This window comes from Nematolebias whitei, chromosome 5 (genome assembly GCF_014905685.2).
Source record: "Nematolebias whitei isolate Nwh7 chromosome 5, NemWhi1, whole genome shotgun sequence".
Taxonomy (NCBI): domain Eukaryota; kingdom Metazoa; phylum Chordata; class Actinopteri; order Cyprinodontiformes; family Rivulidae; genus Nematolebias; species Nematolebias whitei.
In genome coordinates this window covers 35,756,234-35,770,501 of record NC_056502.1, presented here as the reverse complement: position 1 = coordinate 35,770,501, position 14,268 = coordinate 35,756,234, and the positions used below count along the sequence as shown (strand labels likewise).

Sequence of the window (14,268 nt, the reverse complement as noted above, 5' to 3'; positions counted from 1 at the left end):
CTGCTCACTGGGTCAGGCAAGACATTCTCATAACACCTTGTGTAAACAGCCCATGTGCAGAATTCACAGAACTCCAGAGTCAGTGGCATTACGAGTATTTTAACTCTCTTCAAAGGCTCACAACTTACTTGTCGTTGCATGTTGACATGACAGTGCCATGTCAGTAATAGCTGCAAAGCTGAAGTAAAGCTGTAAAATTATGTATAAAATTAAAGCCTGCCAGTCCGGATTAATTATTACCCAGATTCATCTGCTCACAAGCTTTGACTCATTATGATCAGTCTGTTCATTGGCATATTTTACACACCATTGGCAACACTGACAAAATAATTGTAATCTATTGTTAAAAAGAACAATATATTTATTTTTTTATTATTATTTTTTTTCTAGATGGCCTCCCTTCTCCCGTTACAGCAATCCTCTCCACACCATTATTATGAAATATTTATTCTAGTGATTATCTAGTGTAGGTTTTTTTTTTTGAATGAATAAAAGAACAATATATTTATTAATTTAAAGCATCACTCAGTGCATTAGCTTTTGTCATCATGTACGCTACATATATGCCAGTGTGACTGGTTTGTCTGAAATCTTTTGACAGCATCATGTAAGACATCAGTGTGGAGCTCCCCAGTACTCTTGACATTTCTAAAAATAGTTATTTGCACCCATGTTGTTTTTAACACAAGTCAAGCTCAGATGATGAATCTTCACATTACAAGTGAATCGGAGTAAAACCTTTCTGGATCCAGTTATCACCCATCTTTTTATTGACCACAGGAGCACAGAGCAGTTCATCCAGCCACAATATGATTTAAAACGAGTGAAATGTCTGTGTCTTTGTCCGTCTTGTGTTTAAAGCAGTCTTTTAGTCTTACTGTGATTCTTTCCCTTTTTTCTTGCCACCAAAAGTATACTTTAAAGTGACGGTTGACATAATTAGGGAATGCAGAATGTGTTTACTCAAGACACATTGCACAGTCACTAACTACATTTATTAATCTTATTGTTTATCATTGTATTATAAACATGTTAAAATGACCTTCATTGTATTAAATTTGTTTTGATGCATGCCCAACAGCCCAATGCAAGGAAGGAGGATCTGTTTGGCCGTCCCTCCCAGGGCTTGTACTCTTCCTCTTACATGACAGCCAAAGGCCCGGCAGAGACGAGCGTGGACAGGAACTGCCTGGAGGTAAACATGGGCTCCTCTCTACTCTTCCCCTTTCAAGTATACAACCAGTCTTTATCAAACAAACAAGCTGGCAGCTGTTTTCTGTTCAAAACAATCGGTTGAAAAATCTGTCTTAAATACAAATGCCAAAATTTACTTTTCACCCTTTAAGAAATTATAGATTTACTGAGTGATCTTTTCAATGTGGGTTGTGGGACATGCAGTAGTTTGTGTTCAGAGCAGTGGCAGCTGGTGGAGTTTTCTCCAGGGGAGTCTATAACTCCAAAATAGACACACACACGTCACACATAATAATAATAATAACAATGTGTTATGTGTAGTGTGCCCATCACTCTGCAACAGGGTAAATCTGGACTCATCAGACCACATGACCTCCTTCCATTGCTCCAGAGTCCAATCGTTATGCTCCCTAGCAAATTGAAGCCTTTTTTTCCCCCAGTTAGTCTCACTGATTAGTGGTTAGCTGTTCAGTCACAATCCCTTGAGTTCCCTTCACATTGCACATGTGGAAATGTTCTTACTTTCACTATTAAACGGTCCTTGATCTCTCATCGTGTATCGGAGAGGCCAGCGATGTAAACTGTAACCTTTTCCTGCCTTGATTTAATACAATTGGTAAAACTTAATTCACATTTCCTTGATCTATTGATAGTGTGAGTTGCTTCTTCTGAGGGAGGTCCGAGCCGGGGGCCGCGTGAGCTGGAGGCGGATCTGGGGTCCGAGATGAGGCCCTGAGGCCCACAGCTAGCAAAAGCTAGCTGCAGTAGCTCGGGGCCACGGCGGCTCACGTTGCAACAGTTACAGTATTCAAATTTAAATTGTTAATTTAAGGAGGGAGATTGGGAGTAACAGAAGTGTGATTGCAGCCTGGCACATGTCATGACAAAGTTTACTGAACTTGAACGGAACTTGAATTTGGACTACTGTCTCCCAACTTTGCGGTTTTTCACTTATCGCTGGTGAGCGTGGTCCCAAACACTCACGGATAACGAGGGATCGCTGTATTTTCATTATCCAGATCAATACAAATGCTGGTGTTCAGAAATGGTACAACACCATCTGGGACATTTAGTATAGAAAAGTATTCATGTTTATTATTTTTTCTATAAGCACATTCATAAATGTAGCAATAGCACTGATTTATCACAGAGCCCAATACAATACACTGTTTTGTTTTGTATTTTATTGGATGTAAATGGGACCCTGTGTACATAATTTCACTCCACCACATGTACAGCATGTGGTGCAAACGACAATAAAGAATATCTGAGTCTGAATTAACTCGGAGGCTAGCACTAGCATGCTAGCTCCATAAACAAACAAACACCAGTTCCCACTTTTAGAATACACAGCCAGCTGAAGGTTTTTTCACAAACAGAAACATCTAAAAGTTGAGAGACATATCAGTAATAAATGGCAACACAGACATTAGATAAAGGGCTTTCAATGGCTTAAAGCCTACCTGCAGCAGCTAGCCTGGTTGTGAGTGTCACTGCACGATCTGTTCCTGGACAAGAAAAAAAAAATCTGTTCTGGGACTGGAAGCACGGTCCGCACTGTGCAACTGTATTCAGGGCACAGGAGTGGTGCGCCCAGAATATTCATATCTCTTGTAATGAAGAGGAGCTAACTGTACATGTACAACTTTTAACGAGAGTCTATGGGCAAAGATTCTAGCGCCCCCAGGGCAAAAATACGTCGTCAGTTAGAGACGTTTTTGAAAGAAACAACTTTACTGATCATTAATTGTAAAATATTTATCTTACACAACTAAAAAAAATATATGCATATATTTTGAAATATATTTTTTATTATTTCTTTTTTTTTTTTTTTTCCTCTCTTCAAGGTAATATGTGAGTGGTTTGAGTGATGGAGCGGTGCCCTAGCACCCTCTATCGACCAGCTGCCACTGGTTCAGAGTCCAGTTATTTTTCAGTGTCACTCTGCCTTTACCTTAAAATATCAAGTTGATTATGTTACTAAAGAGCAACTCAATCTTCCTACACCAGATCCTTCCCACAAAGATGTCTTACACAGCCAACCTAAAAAATGTTATGAGCATGGAAACGGGCCAGCGGAGCACCGAGAACCCAACACTGAGCGAACAGGAGCTGGGGGCTTCCAAACTGGGACCTTCGCCGCATGACCTCGCTGCTCAGCTGAAGAGCAGCCTGCTCGCAGAGATCGGTCTCACTGAGAGCGACGGTCCTCCTCTCCCATCTTTCAGGTATCTGATGGCTTTTCATGCGCTGAAACAGAAATTCTGTATTCATTAAAAAAATGTCTTGCCACCAGACAACCCAGTAACTCTTAAACAGAATGTATTTTGTTTTAAAGGGCCATGTCTGATGTTTACAATGTATTCTATAATATGATAATTGTATAAATATTTGGTTGTCTTCTGTCCAGACCTCACTGCAGTTTCATGGGGATGATGATCTCGCATGATATGCTTCTTGGCCGCTGGCGTCTGTCACTTGAACTTTTTGGTCGTGTCTTCATGGAGGATGTAGGAGCAGAACCTGGATCGGTATATTTTCATTTTAAACTTTATGATATTGAAATACTCATTGATTTTTTTTTTTCAAATTTATAACCTAGAATTGACTGGCAAGCATTGAGTAAATACACTACAAAACAACCTGGTCGTGTCTTAACTTTGCATTTATTCGCCGTGATTATTACTGGATGAGTGTTCAGCAATACTTGTTAAATATCAGCAGAGTTGGAGCATGGCAGGCACTTCCTGCTGACAATGAATGAGAGGTGTGACTCATCCTGGGGCTCTACAGGACAACCATTCAGACACACCAACACACAAATGTGTAGCAACAATACAAAATAAATGGCATCCTCCTCAACTGTTTTAATATAAAATGTTTCTCTCACCACTGAATAATTATTTTGACATCAAACTTGTTCTTTTTAAATGTCAGATTCTCACTGAGTTGGGTGGCTTTGAGGTGAAGGAATCCAAGTTCCGAAGAGAGATGGAGAAATTAAGGAACCTTCAGTCTCGGGACCTGGCCCTGGAGGTGGACCGTGATCGAGACCAGTTAATACAGCAGACGATGCGCCAGCTGAATGCACACTTTGGCAGGCGGTGCACAACCACCCCCATGGCTGTTCACCGGGTCAAGGTCACCTTTAAAGATGAGCCTGGCGAAGGCAGCGGCGTAGCCCGCAGCTTCTATACAGCCATCGCGCTGGCCCTCCTCTCAAACGATAAGCTGCCCAACCTGGACTGTGTTCAGAGCGTCAGTAAGGGCATGCAGGCCAGCAGTACGTGTCATCACGATTACAATTCAAGTATGACAATACATAGAAACTACTGCACATTATGGAAATTAATATTGTTCAACGCTAAATGGTACTTCAGTGTTGCTGAAAAAAAGTTGTGACCATTTTTATTTGTGTAGAGGAGGGGAAAAAGGTCCCAACTTGTTTGATGTTATTTTTCAGATCTAATGCAACGTCTAAGGAACAGAGACCGGGAACGAGAGAGGAGAAGTGGAGGACTTCGAGCAGGATCTCGGAGAGATCGAGACAGGTATGCTGTGCTTCCTCCACTCCAGTCAGACATGATGGTAAATACTGTAAATCTGAAAGTGACTTCTGAGCTCAAAGGACACCTTGGTGCCAAATACCACAGCAAATTTTCAGAGGTCTTGGGGAGTCCATGCTTTGGTGGATCTTGGTTGTTACAGTGACCAAAAGAAATCAACTTAATATGATGGTCATAATGTTGTGGCTGATCAGTGTATAGCCCCTTCTTTTGTTTAAGAAAAGAAAGTGTTTAGATTAAAATACTGACCTTTTATTATTTTATATTTTGCGTGCTGCAGAGATTCAAGGAGGCAGTTGTCGATAGACACCAGGCCCTTTAGGCCCTCATCAGAGGGAAACCCCAGTGATGAGCCCGACCCTCTGCCTGCACACAGACAAGCCCTTGGAGAAAGACTCTACCCACGAGTTCACGCAATGCAGCCGGTATTTACCTCCCAGTACTTTAACTAATCTCTTGTGATTGCATTCTTTTAACTGATTTTTTAACCGTAATGTGGCTTTCTAACCATAATGTGGCTAACGATGTGCTTGTGTCTGCAGGCATTTGCTAGTAAAATTACAGGCATGTTGCTGGAGTTGTCTCCTGCTCAGCTGCTGCTGCTCCTAGCTAGCGAGGACTCGCTCCGAGCCAGAGTAGAAGAGGCGATGGAGCTTCTCATTGCACATGGAAGGTATATAAACTTCACCATTCACACAGATAGAAATATTAAACACAGCAACTGATGTCCCTGACTATGAAACAATAATTTTACACACACACACGAAAAAAACAAACTTTTTAGGAACTGCAGGAACATTTTTAGTGCCAATTTTTGTCTTTTGTCACAAACTTTGTCTTTCTTAGGGAAAACGGTGCCGACAGCATACTGGATCTCGGGCTCCCTGAGGCTCCAGAAAAAGCACAGGTAAACCAGATATGTTTTCACTCTTCATTTTTACTGTTTTATTTTTGTTTGCTTGTCTTTTTTAACTTCTGTTTATAATAACCTTTAAAACATTAATTTATAGTAAGGCTAACTTTATTTCTTTCCAAACTAAGTTGTCTTGAGCAATGTTCCCTCTAATTTTTCACGTGTCTGGGCAAACACACAAGCTACCTGAGTGCACTGAGGACCGCGATGAGCAACATCAGATGTACACGCTGTGGTCACACACCAGTATCACACCTGTTCAAAATCTGGGATCATAGCAAGTTTAATGGCTTATTAAAATAATCAAATTACAGCAGCAATTTCCATTTTTTTACTTTTAATATAAGTGATTTGGCCCACTTCAAATGAAAACAACAGTAATCTTTTTGTTCATCTGATGAGTAGTATGCTAAATGTGAGAGTCCTGTCTTGGTCTGGGTAAGGGTCCAGTTGTGGCCTGGGTGAGGGTCCTGCTCTGGAAGATGTTTAGGAACGGGGTAGCCATTGGTATCAGAACCATTTGTAATATGGGGGAACACACTGGTAGGGGGGATCTGGGGGTCCTCCCCAAGAAAATTTTGAATAAAGTAGATGCCATTTCCTGCATTCTGGTGTATTTTAACAGGTTGTTTAACATTGTTTTACCTACACAAGTAACATTTGATTCAATAACTATTTTAGAGTTAATGGCACAACAAGACCTGCCTGACCAACAGCTCTTCTTGTGTGAATAGAGCACACTCCGCTTCTCTCATGCATCCTAGTCACAGTCTAAGAAACATAGTGTAGCCTAACTTAAGTTTTAGGGGAAAAAATCACTAGCCATTATGAAACAATAATAATAATCACTCCTTACCAATGGCCTAGCATAAAGCAATATGATCATCATCCATCGTGTTTATTAGTAACTTAAAATATCTAATTAAAACTCCAGTAATGGGCTAGGTTTATTGTAACCTTACCCAGTTGCAGGGTCAAGAGGCAAACATGTAGCATTAACACAATATGAACAACATTCAGGAATTGTTTCTATAAGAACATTATCAAATATTTTACGTGAACGTTAGATCGCTCCTCCCATGAGGAAATGTAAACCAGGGTGACCTAACCTCGGACATACAAACAAAGATGGCTGTAATGTGGAGGTAGTGAAGCTCACGGCATTTATTTGTTTATTGCATTATTATTTAGTGAGGCATTTATTTCTTATCGACCAACATTAAGACAAAGAAGACAGAAAAAAATCTAAGCTACTAATAACTTAAAATAGTTACTGCAGTGGATGTTTTCATGCTGCACATCAGCACAGGGCAAGAACTCAGTGAAATGTAAGAATAAATTTTACATTACACAACCTATTAAACTTCTTCTTTCGGCCTTTCCCTCTTCAGGGGTCTCCACAGTGAGTCATCCTCCTCCATCTCACTCTGTCCTCACTCCAACTACCTCCATGTCCTCTCTAACTGCATCAATACATCTCCTCTTTGGCCTGCCTCTTGCTCTTTTTCCTGGCAGATGCATTTCTCCTACCTTCTCCTTCATCCTTTATACCCACTGTCCCTCTTCTGGACATGTCCAAACCACTGTCCCTCTTCTGGACATGTCCAAACCACTGTCCCTCTTCTGGACATGTCCAAACCACTGTCCCTCTTCTGGACATGTCCAAACCACTGTCCCTCCTCTGGACATGTCCAAACCACTGTCCCTCTTCTTCACATGTCCAAACCACTGTCCCTCCTCTGGACATGTCCAAACCATCTCATTCTGTCCTCTCTAACTTTATCTCCCAGTATTTCAACCTGTGCTGTACCTCTGATGATCTCATTCCTGATCTTATCCGTCCTTGTCACTCCTAATAACCTCAACATCTTCATTTCTGCCTCTTCCAGTTCTTCCTCTTGCCTTTTTGTCAATGCCACTGTCTCCAGACCATACAACATAGCTGGTCTCAAACTTTTTTCTTTTTCTTTTTTTTGCCCATTCAGGTTTACACTGAGCAATACTGTTTGCTAACAGTTAGTATGACAAAAATGGCTTCAAGTCATGGGATTAGCTTACTTACCACCTTTGTTTGACGTCGTACGACCATACACTTCTGTGATAAATCCACAACGCCAAATATTCTTCAGTATGTGATGAAATATGCAGAAACAAAGCTTGGAATAGAGCTAGACGTCACGGTTGCTTGTAGCTACGTAGCTTCTTTGAGCTCAACGCTGCTAAGACGCCAGAAGACGCTGCCTGGCTGGGTACATATCACGTGACGAATCACGTGGCGCAGCTCTGTTTTGACCGGAGTGGGGGTTCCATCCCCAACTTTGCACGCACCAGGCGCTGTACTGTACACAGCTGCGCTCGGTTCTGACAGTTTATTATAAAACAGGAGATAACCTTGTGGCCAGTTTTCAACTGTGAAGCATAGATGTTCTTGTGCACAGAGAATGTATGACAGTGCGTGACTGCGCAGTCGCATAGCTTAGAGTGAACATTGGTCTTGAGTACTTGTCCACAGCATGGTTTGTGTCAGCAGTTTTCTCATTTAAAGTCCTCCTCCTCTCTTTGTGTGGTTACAGCAGCAGGAGAACCGTAAGCGTCATGGTTCAACACGCAGTGTGGTTGACATGGAGCTGGATGACCCAGATGATGGGGATGACAACGCTCCTCTTTTCTACCAGCCTGGCAAACGAGGCTTCTACTCCCCTCGACCGGGCAAAAATACAGAGGCCAGGCTCAACTGTTTCCGTAACATCGGCAGGTAATGGACTAAAAATATACCAAGTGGTTTGGCCACATAAAAAGACAAGAAGTTGAAAGGTTTTGTTTTTTTGTCCAGAATCCTGGGGTTATGTCTGCTGCAGAATGAACTCTGTCCAATCACTCTGAACAGACACGTCATCAAAGTGCTGCTTGGTAGAAAGGTAAAATGTTTATTTTTTTCAAGAAATACATTTGTATATTTAAAGCTAAATATCAAACCTGCTTCATGATGTTCAGCACTTTGGGGTCAAGTTAATAAGTGATGTTTGTTTCTGCAGGTGAACTGGCATGACTTTGCTTTCTTTGACCCGGTCATGTATGAGAGCTTGAGACAGCTGATCCGCCACTCACAGACGGGTGAAGCAGATGCAGTTTTTGCTGCCATGGATCTGGCCTTTGCCATTGATCTCTGCAAGGAGGAAGGAGCTGGACAGGTACCTGTGCTGTTCTGATAAAAAAATAATAATTAGATGGAAACCACGGTGTCAGAGTTAAATTGTACTGTTGCGTTTGAGTAAGGTTGTTTTCTAACTTTAGAGAAGCACCAAGACAACTAAACTTGTATCACTTTTGAAATAATATCTAATTCATACAAGTACCGTAATTCTCGAACTTTAGAATGCACCTGTGTCTAAGCCGCACTTATTAAATATAAGATAAATCATAATTTTGCACATAAATAAGACGCTACGTTTATTAAGCGGCGAGCATCCACTGTTCAGAATCTGTGCCCAGTCTGCTCCGGCTGTGTGCAGCTTTCTTGTAGTACAAGAATCAGCCAGCAGATGGTGGTCACAGAATGTAGCTATCTTTCAACACACACCCAAGCTGCAAGATTGTCACGTCTTCAAGAAGCATGGCTGTCTGACTCATGGTGACAGCCGTTATATTTTCCTCCATACACGTTGCATCGCCCTATAAGTCGCATCAGTCCAAATATGTCTTTAAAAAGTGGAAAAATGCATAAATACATTGCTTCGCCATATACGTCGCATCTATTATGCGTCACCGCTGACAACCCGGAAATGTGGGCCGGTGTGCCAAAAATTGATGGGCTGCCAAATGGTGGCTGCGGGAGCATGCATGGGAGAACTTTAACAAGAATTTAACAAGATAACCACCTAAAAACAATTATTTGTTTACTCGAAATTATTGTAAAGATGTGTCTGTTTACCTTTTGCTTTATAAAATGCACTTTGACGGTCAAATCATCTGTATTTCAAAACCCGATTTGTGGAAGCGCAGAGGGACAAGCCTCCACATTTCTTCGAAATTTAACAAGAAAAGCATCTAAAACAATTATTTTTCTCAAAATTATAGCAAAGGTGTGTCTCACTTGAACTTTTATTTAATAAATGCACTTTAATGGTCAAATTAGCTGCATTTCACCAGGGCGGTGCAACTGGTTTGACTGTTCCAAGCAGCGAGTAGAACAAAGGTGGGGGTACTGTGGCAGGCCAATTGTCATTAATAGCTGGTGAAGATTTTCAGTCATCCATGACATGATAAATTCAATAAAGTTCAAGACAAAAACAATAAAGTATAAAGTAAAGTATAATAAATAAAGTCCAGTTTTTTTGTCTTGAACATTTTTGAATTTGTCATTATAGCCACTTTTACCTATTACATGATACAACGGCATGTCTCACTGCTACTACTACTCTGACACTCAGACAGACGCACATCTGAGCCGTGCGCTGTTTGTACTGACAGTTTTCAAGTGGCGGGCGTTCGTTCAGCGTGAGGGTTCAGCATGAGGGAAGAGGCTGCCTTTAGCTTTTAAGCTAGCACACCTGCATTGCGAGCCGCTAGTTTAGCGTTACGTCAGTGCCGACAGGTGGTTTGTGGGGCGGGGGTCGTAGACGGGGCGCCCGCTTGAATAATGGTAGGGGAAACACTGGTCTATTGTTGTCATCACTCTTTGTTAAGAAATCAGGTCTCTCTTGTAAATGAGTCCCCGAAGCTCAATGGGATTAAAACCATGTTTTGTGTTGTAGTTATGAATTAAAATAATAATTTTGATATTAGTTTTGTTCAAAGCTTCTAAGAGCCACTGGCATGATACAACGGCATGCCTCACTGCTACTACTACTACTCTGATTCAGAACATAGTCCTCTTATTTTGACTTATTTGCTACAAAAATTGAGCAACAGCTGTAAGAGCTGGTGACATATATTCAGTAACAGCCATATGATATACATAGCACTTTAGCTTATATTAAATGAAAAGTGTTAAATGTTATTTATTAGCATTAGTCACCTGTGATGCTGTCTCACTTGTGGAGGCTTGTTCCAGGTTCCTGGCTGCAGTGATGGATCCTCTGCACTCCTGTGCATGAAGGACAGACTTTTTACGTTCAAAGTTTTTGTCTGTCCATTGTTCCGTAAGACTAATCACGCTAACGGGGCTAACACGACGTCCAAATGTCTGTGGTAAAACTCACTCAACAAGTCGTGCTATCGGCTGTTAGCTTCTCAATGAAGTTAGAAATGACGGCTTGTAACTCGGGTAACGTTACGTCAGAAAAATATCTCAGACTGGGGGCGATGTAGTGAGGCTCAACGTAGTCCATCAATCTTCGGAATCCGACATCCTCACCAACGAAAAATAAAACTTCCACACTGCCGACATTTTGAATTTTCCTCTCAGCGGTGAGATTGGGTAGGCACACGTGATGTCATCGCGTTGTGCTGTCGTTGCAGGCAAACACAGCGCCTTTTATATCGGCGAGTTATTTTAATTGAATGTCCGATATTGAGTTTTAATAGTAATATCAGCCGATAATATTGTGCATCCCTAATCTCAACTTTGAAACAGTTTTTGGGGGTACCTGAGAGTTGGTGCTCATTAACGTTTTGTTTTTCATCACGCAGGTGGAGCTTCTGTCAGGTGGGGTCAACATGCCCGTAACTCCCATCAATGTGTACGAGTACGTGAGGAAGTACGCTGAGCACAGAATGCTGGTGGTAGCTGAACAACCGCTCCATGTAAGTCAGACTTTATTGTTCCTCCCTCATCAGTTTTCTGTTTCTGGAAATATTTTCTCACTCATCAAAATGTATATTTCTCCTGATTCTGTTTAAAGGCGATGAGGAAGGGTTTGCTGGATGTACTTCCTAAAAACGCCCTTGAGGATCTAACAGCAGAAGACTTCAGACTGCTGGTCAATGGTTGTGGAGAGGTCAACGTCCAGATGCTGATCAGCTTCACTTCGTTCAATGATGAATCAGGTGTGTTGCTCTGTCTAGTCGTCCGAGTCCCACTGAGTCAGTGAAAAAAGAATTACCGTTTTCAGTTCCCACTTGAATATTTTAAAGAAGAACTTGTTTGTCCTACAGGGGAAAATGCAGACAAACTTCTCCAGTTTAAACGATGGTTTTGGTCCATAGTAGAAAAGATGAGCATGACTGAGAGGCAAGATCTGGTAAGTATCATTTGTCCCAATGTAAAGACTCATGAGCTTTAATCACTTCAGTACTTTGCTTCTTAAGTATATATATTTAATAAATGGTAAATGTACTGTACTTATAAAGTGCTTGTCTATCTTATCAAGACACTCAAAGTTCTTTACAACACAATCTGTGCCTCATTTATCCATTCATACAGCACTTTACTAGATCTCTATCAAGAATAATCAGAGCTTTATCACATTCATACACTGATGGGACACACATCGGAGGCAATGAGGGGTTCAATGTCTTGCCCAGGGACACTTCAGCATGTGACTGCTGGTGGAATCAAACCCCCAACTCTTGCATTGGAGGACAACTACTCTAACCACTCAGCCACAGCCGCCCCAGTATCCAATGAGACACTTGAACATTAAAAAAAATCAGTCCTGACAATGCTAACAAAGTAATTAATTTCATAAAGCCACTCAGTTTAAAATAAGAAGCTCAGTCTTAAAGTATTTTCTTTGAACCTCATTTCACAAATTTAAAGTTTGAAACTCATGTTTTGAGTTTAAAAGGAACACAACATCAATGTTTGTTCAAGTTTTATCAAAAATAGTTTTTGTTTGTTTTTAAGTCACCAGTGACTTAAAAACAGTGCTTATATAGTATGTAATATATTTTCATTTGGGATTTTAAACATTAGCATCTTTATTGATTATGCTTGAAACAATGTGTATTCTAGAGATTAATTTTTGTGTTTGGAAATGCTGACATGAGATTTCAGAAAATACTCCAAAGGTCACTGGTTTGCAGAAAACTTAACAATATGTGGGAAACAATGTTGAATGACTAAAAAGATGTTTTAAAGTGGAGTAAATGTCTTTAAGGTGATTCTTTGGCACTAGAATAACAAACTGCTTCCTAAGATGAACCAGCTGTAAACAGCCTCCAGCAGCAGTGCAGCATCATCCTTTCTGAAAATATTAATAGTGGCATGGATGTTTTGTTTGGATTGAAGGACTTGACACCAAAGATTAAGCTCATATTTGCTACCGTCATTCATTTAGTTCTTGACCTTTTTTCCTCGGCACACAAGCTCTTAACCATAATAGATATCCCCATAATACCCAGCATTATTAACTGGTTTGTCTGCTCCTCAGGTGTACTTCTGGACCTCCAGCCCGTCTCTGCCAGCCAGCGAGGAGGGCTTCCAGCCCATGCCCTCCATCACTATCCGGCCTCCAGATGACCAGCACCTCCCCACAGCCAACACCTGCATTTCACGTCTCTACGTGCCACTCTACTCCTCCAAACAAATACTTAAACAGAAACTCCTGCTAGCCATTAAGACCAAGAATTTTGGTTTTGTGTAGAAGTTCCACAGAAAAGAGTTTAAAGATTAAAAGAATAACACGTTTACTGTTGTGTAATATTTACCTAGCTCCATTTTTGTAGATTTTTTTTGTCCAGTTTTATGAAATGGCATAAGGTCACTATCTCCAGATGTGTTAATAATTGTTTGTGTTGTGAACACAAACAGCATTTTATTTTTTTTGTTTCTTTTGTTGCAATGAAGAGGTATACGGTCCAGAACATTCCTGTATTGGCACTGTAAAACATAAAGCCCACAGCTCTGTTCTATTGGCTTAAACCTTTGTTTTTCCCAGGAAGTGTGTTTGACAGTAACCTGTCAGCCGAAAACTTAGCCAAAGATGACAGCAGTAGAAATAATAAAAAGAAGAGACACTGTGATTCATTTCTTTTTCCTTCCCAAGAAAAGTACTATCACTGACAGTTCACTGCTGCCTTTGTGGAGAGTCTTTTTTTTCTTGTACAGGGGGAGTAGGGAATTTCAGAATAAACTTGGATGTAAATAAATTGTGTTGTCATTTTATCTGTAAGAATCATGGGGAATATTGTATGAACTGTATTTCTGTAGTTGATGGAAATTTTTCATTTTCACCCTGTTCTGCAGTGTTTTATTGGTATGACAGCAATTTAGTTTTTTTTTTTAATATAAATATATTTTTATTAATCTCCAAGAACTTTTAAGTTACCATTGGAACAACACTTTATAGATCTGATGCATGCTCAATAATCCAGGTAGAAAAATCCAAAAAAGTTCAATCTGGTCCTCTGGACATTCAAAAAAACACTTTATAGACTTTTCCCTCTTCAGGGGTTGCCACAACAGGACAAATTAATAAGTCCAACAATCATTAAGATGTCTTGCATTATATTTAAAAGTTTTTTACTGTTAGAAGACAATATTTTGCAACAAGCGATTGAAACGCTCAAGTCAACGAGATGCACTTGAACCCAACGGGGTTTTGAACCTGGGTTTGACCAATCAGAGTGGACGTCCTCCCACCACTTTACAGTAGCGGCGTCCATGACTCCATGTACATTAATTTGTTGGTTTATTTTAAAGAATAACTTGTT

General features: G+C 40.6%; 1 protein-coding gene across 1 annotated transcript in view; it reads left to right on the top strand.

The window, feature by feature from the left end:
• Positions 1-13,700, top strand: part of ubr5 (ubiquitin protein ligase E3 component n-recognin 5) — a 43,628-nt gene extending 29,928 nt beyond the window's left edge. Inside the window, exons 39-53 of the mRNA XM_037677306.1 lie at positions 1,082-1,195; positions 3,205-3,422; positions 3,605-3,725; positions 4,132-4,504; positions 4,658-4,745; positions 5,041-5,185; positions 5,303-5,433; positions 5,607-5,667; positions 8,247-8,428; positions 8,507-8,591; positions 8,709-8,864; positions 11,305-11,418; positions 11,517-11,661; positions 11,770-11,855; positions 12,987-13,700. Coding sequence (XP_037533234.1) covers positions 1,082-1,195; positions 3,205-3,422; positions 3,605-3,725; positions 4,132-4,504; positions 4,658-4,745; positions 5,041-5,185; positions 5,303-5,433; positions 5,607-5,667; positions 8,247-8,428; positions 8,507-8,591; positions 8,709-8,864; positions 11,305-11,418; positions 11,517-11,661; positions 11,770-11,855; positions 12,987-13,199 — 2,232 coding nt within the window. The 3' untranslated portion in view covers positions 13,200-13,700. The remainder of the gene's footprint in view (positions 1-1,081; positions 1,196-3,204; positions 3,423-3,604; positions 3,726-4,131; positions 4,505-4,657; positions 4,746-5,040; positions 5,186-5,302; positions 5,434-5,606; positions 5,668-8,246; positions 8,429-8,506; positions 8,592-8,708; positions 8,865-11,304; positions 11,419-11,516; positions 11,662-11,769; positions 11,856-12,986) is intronic.
• Positions 13,701-14,268: the final 568 nt, after the last annotated feature.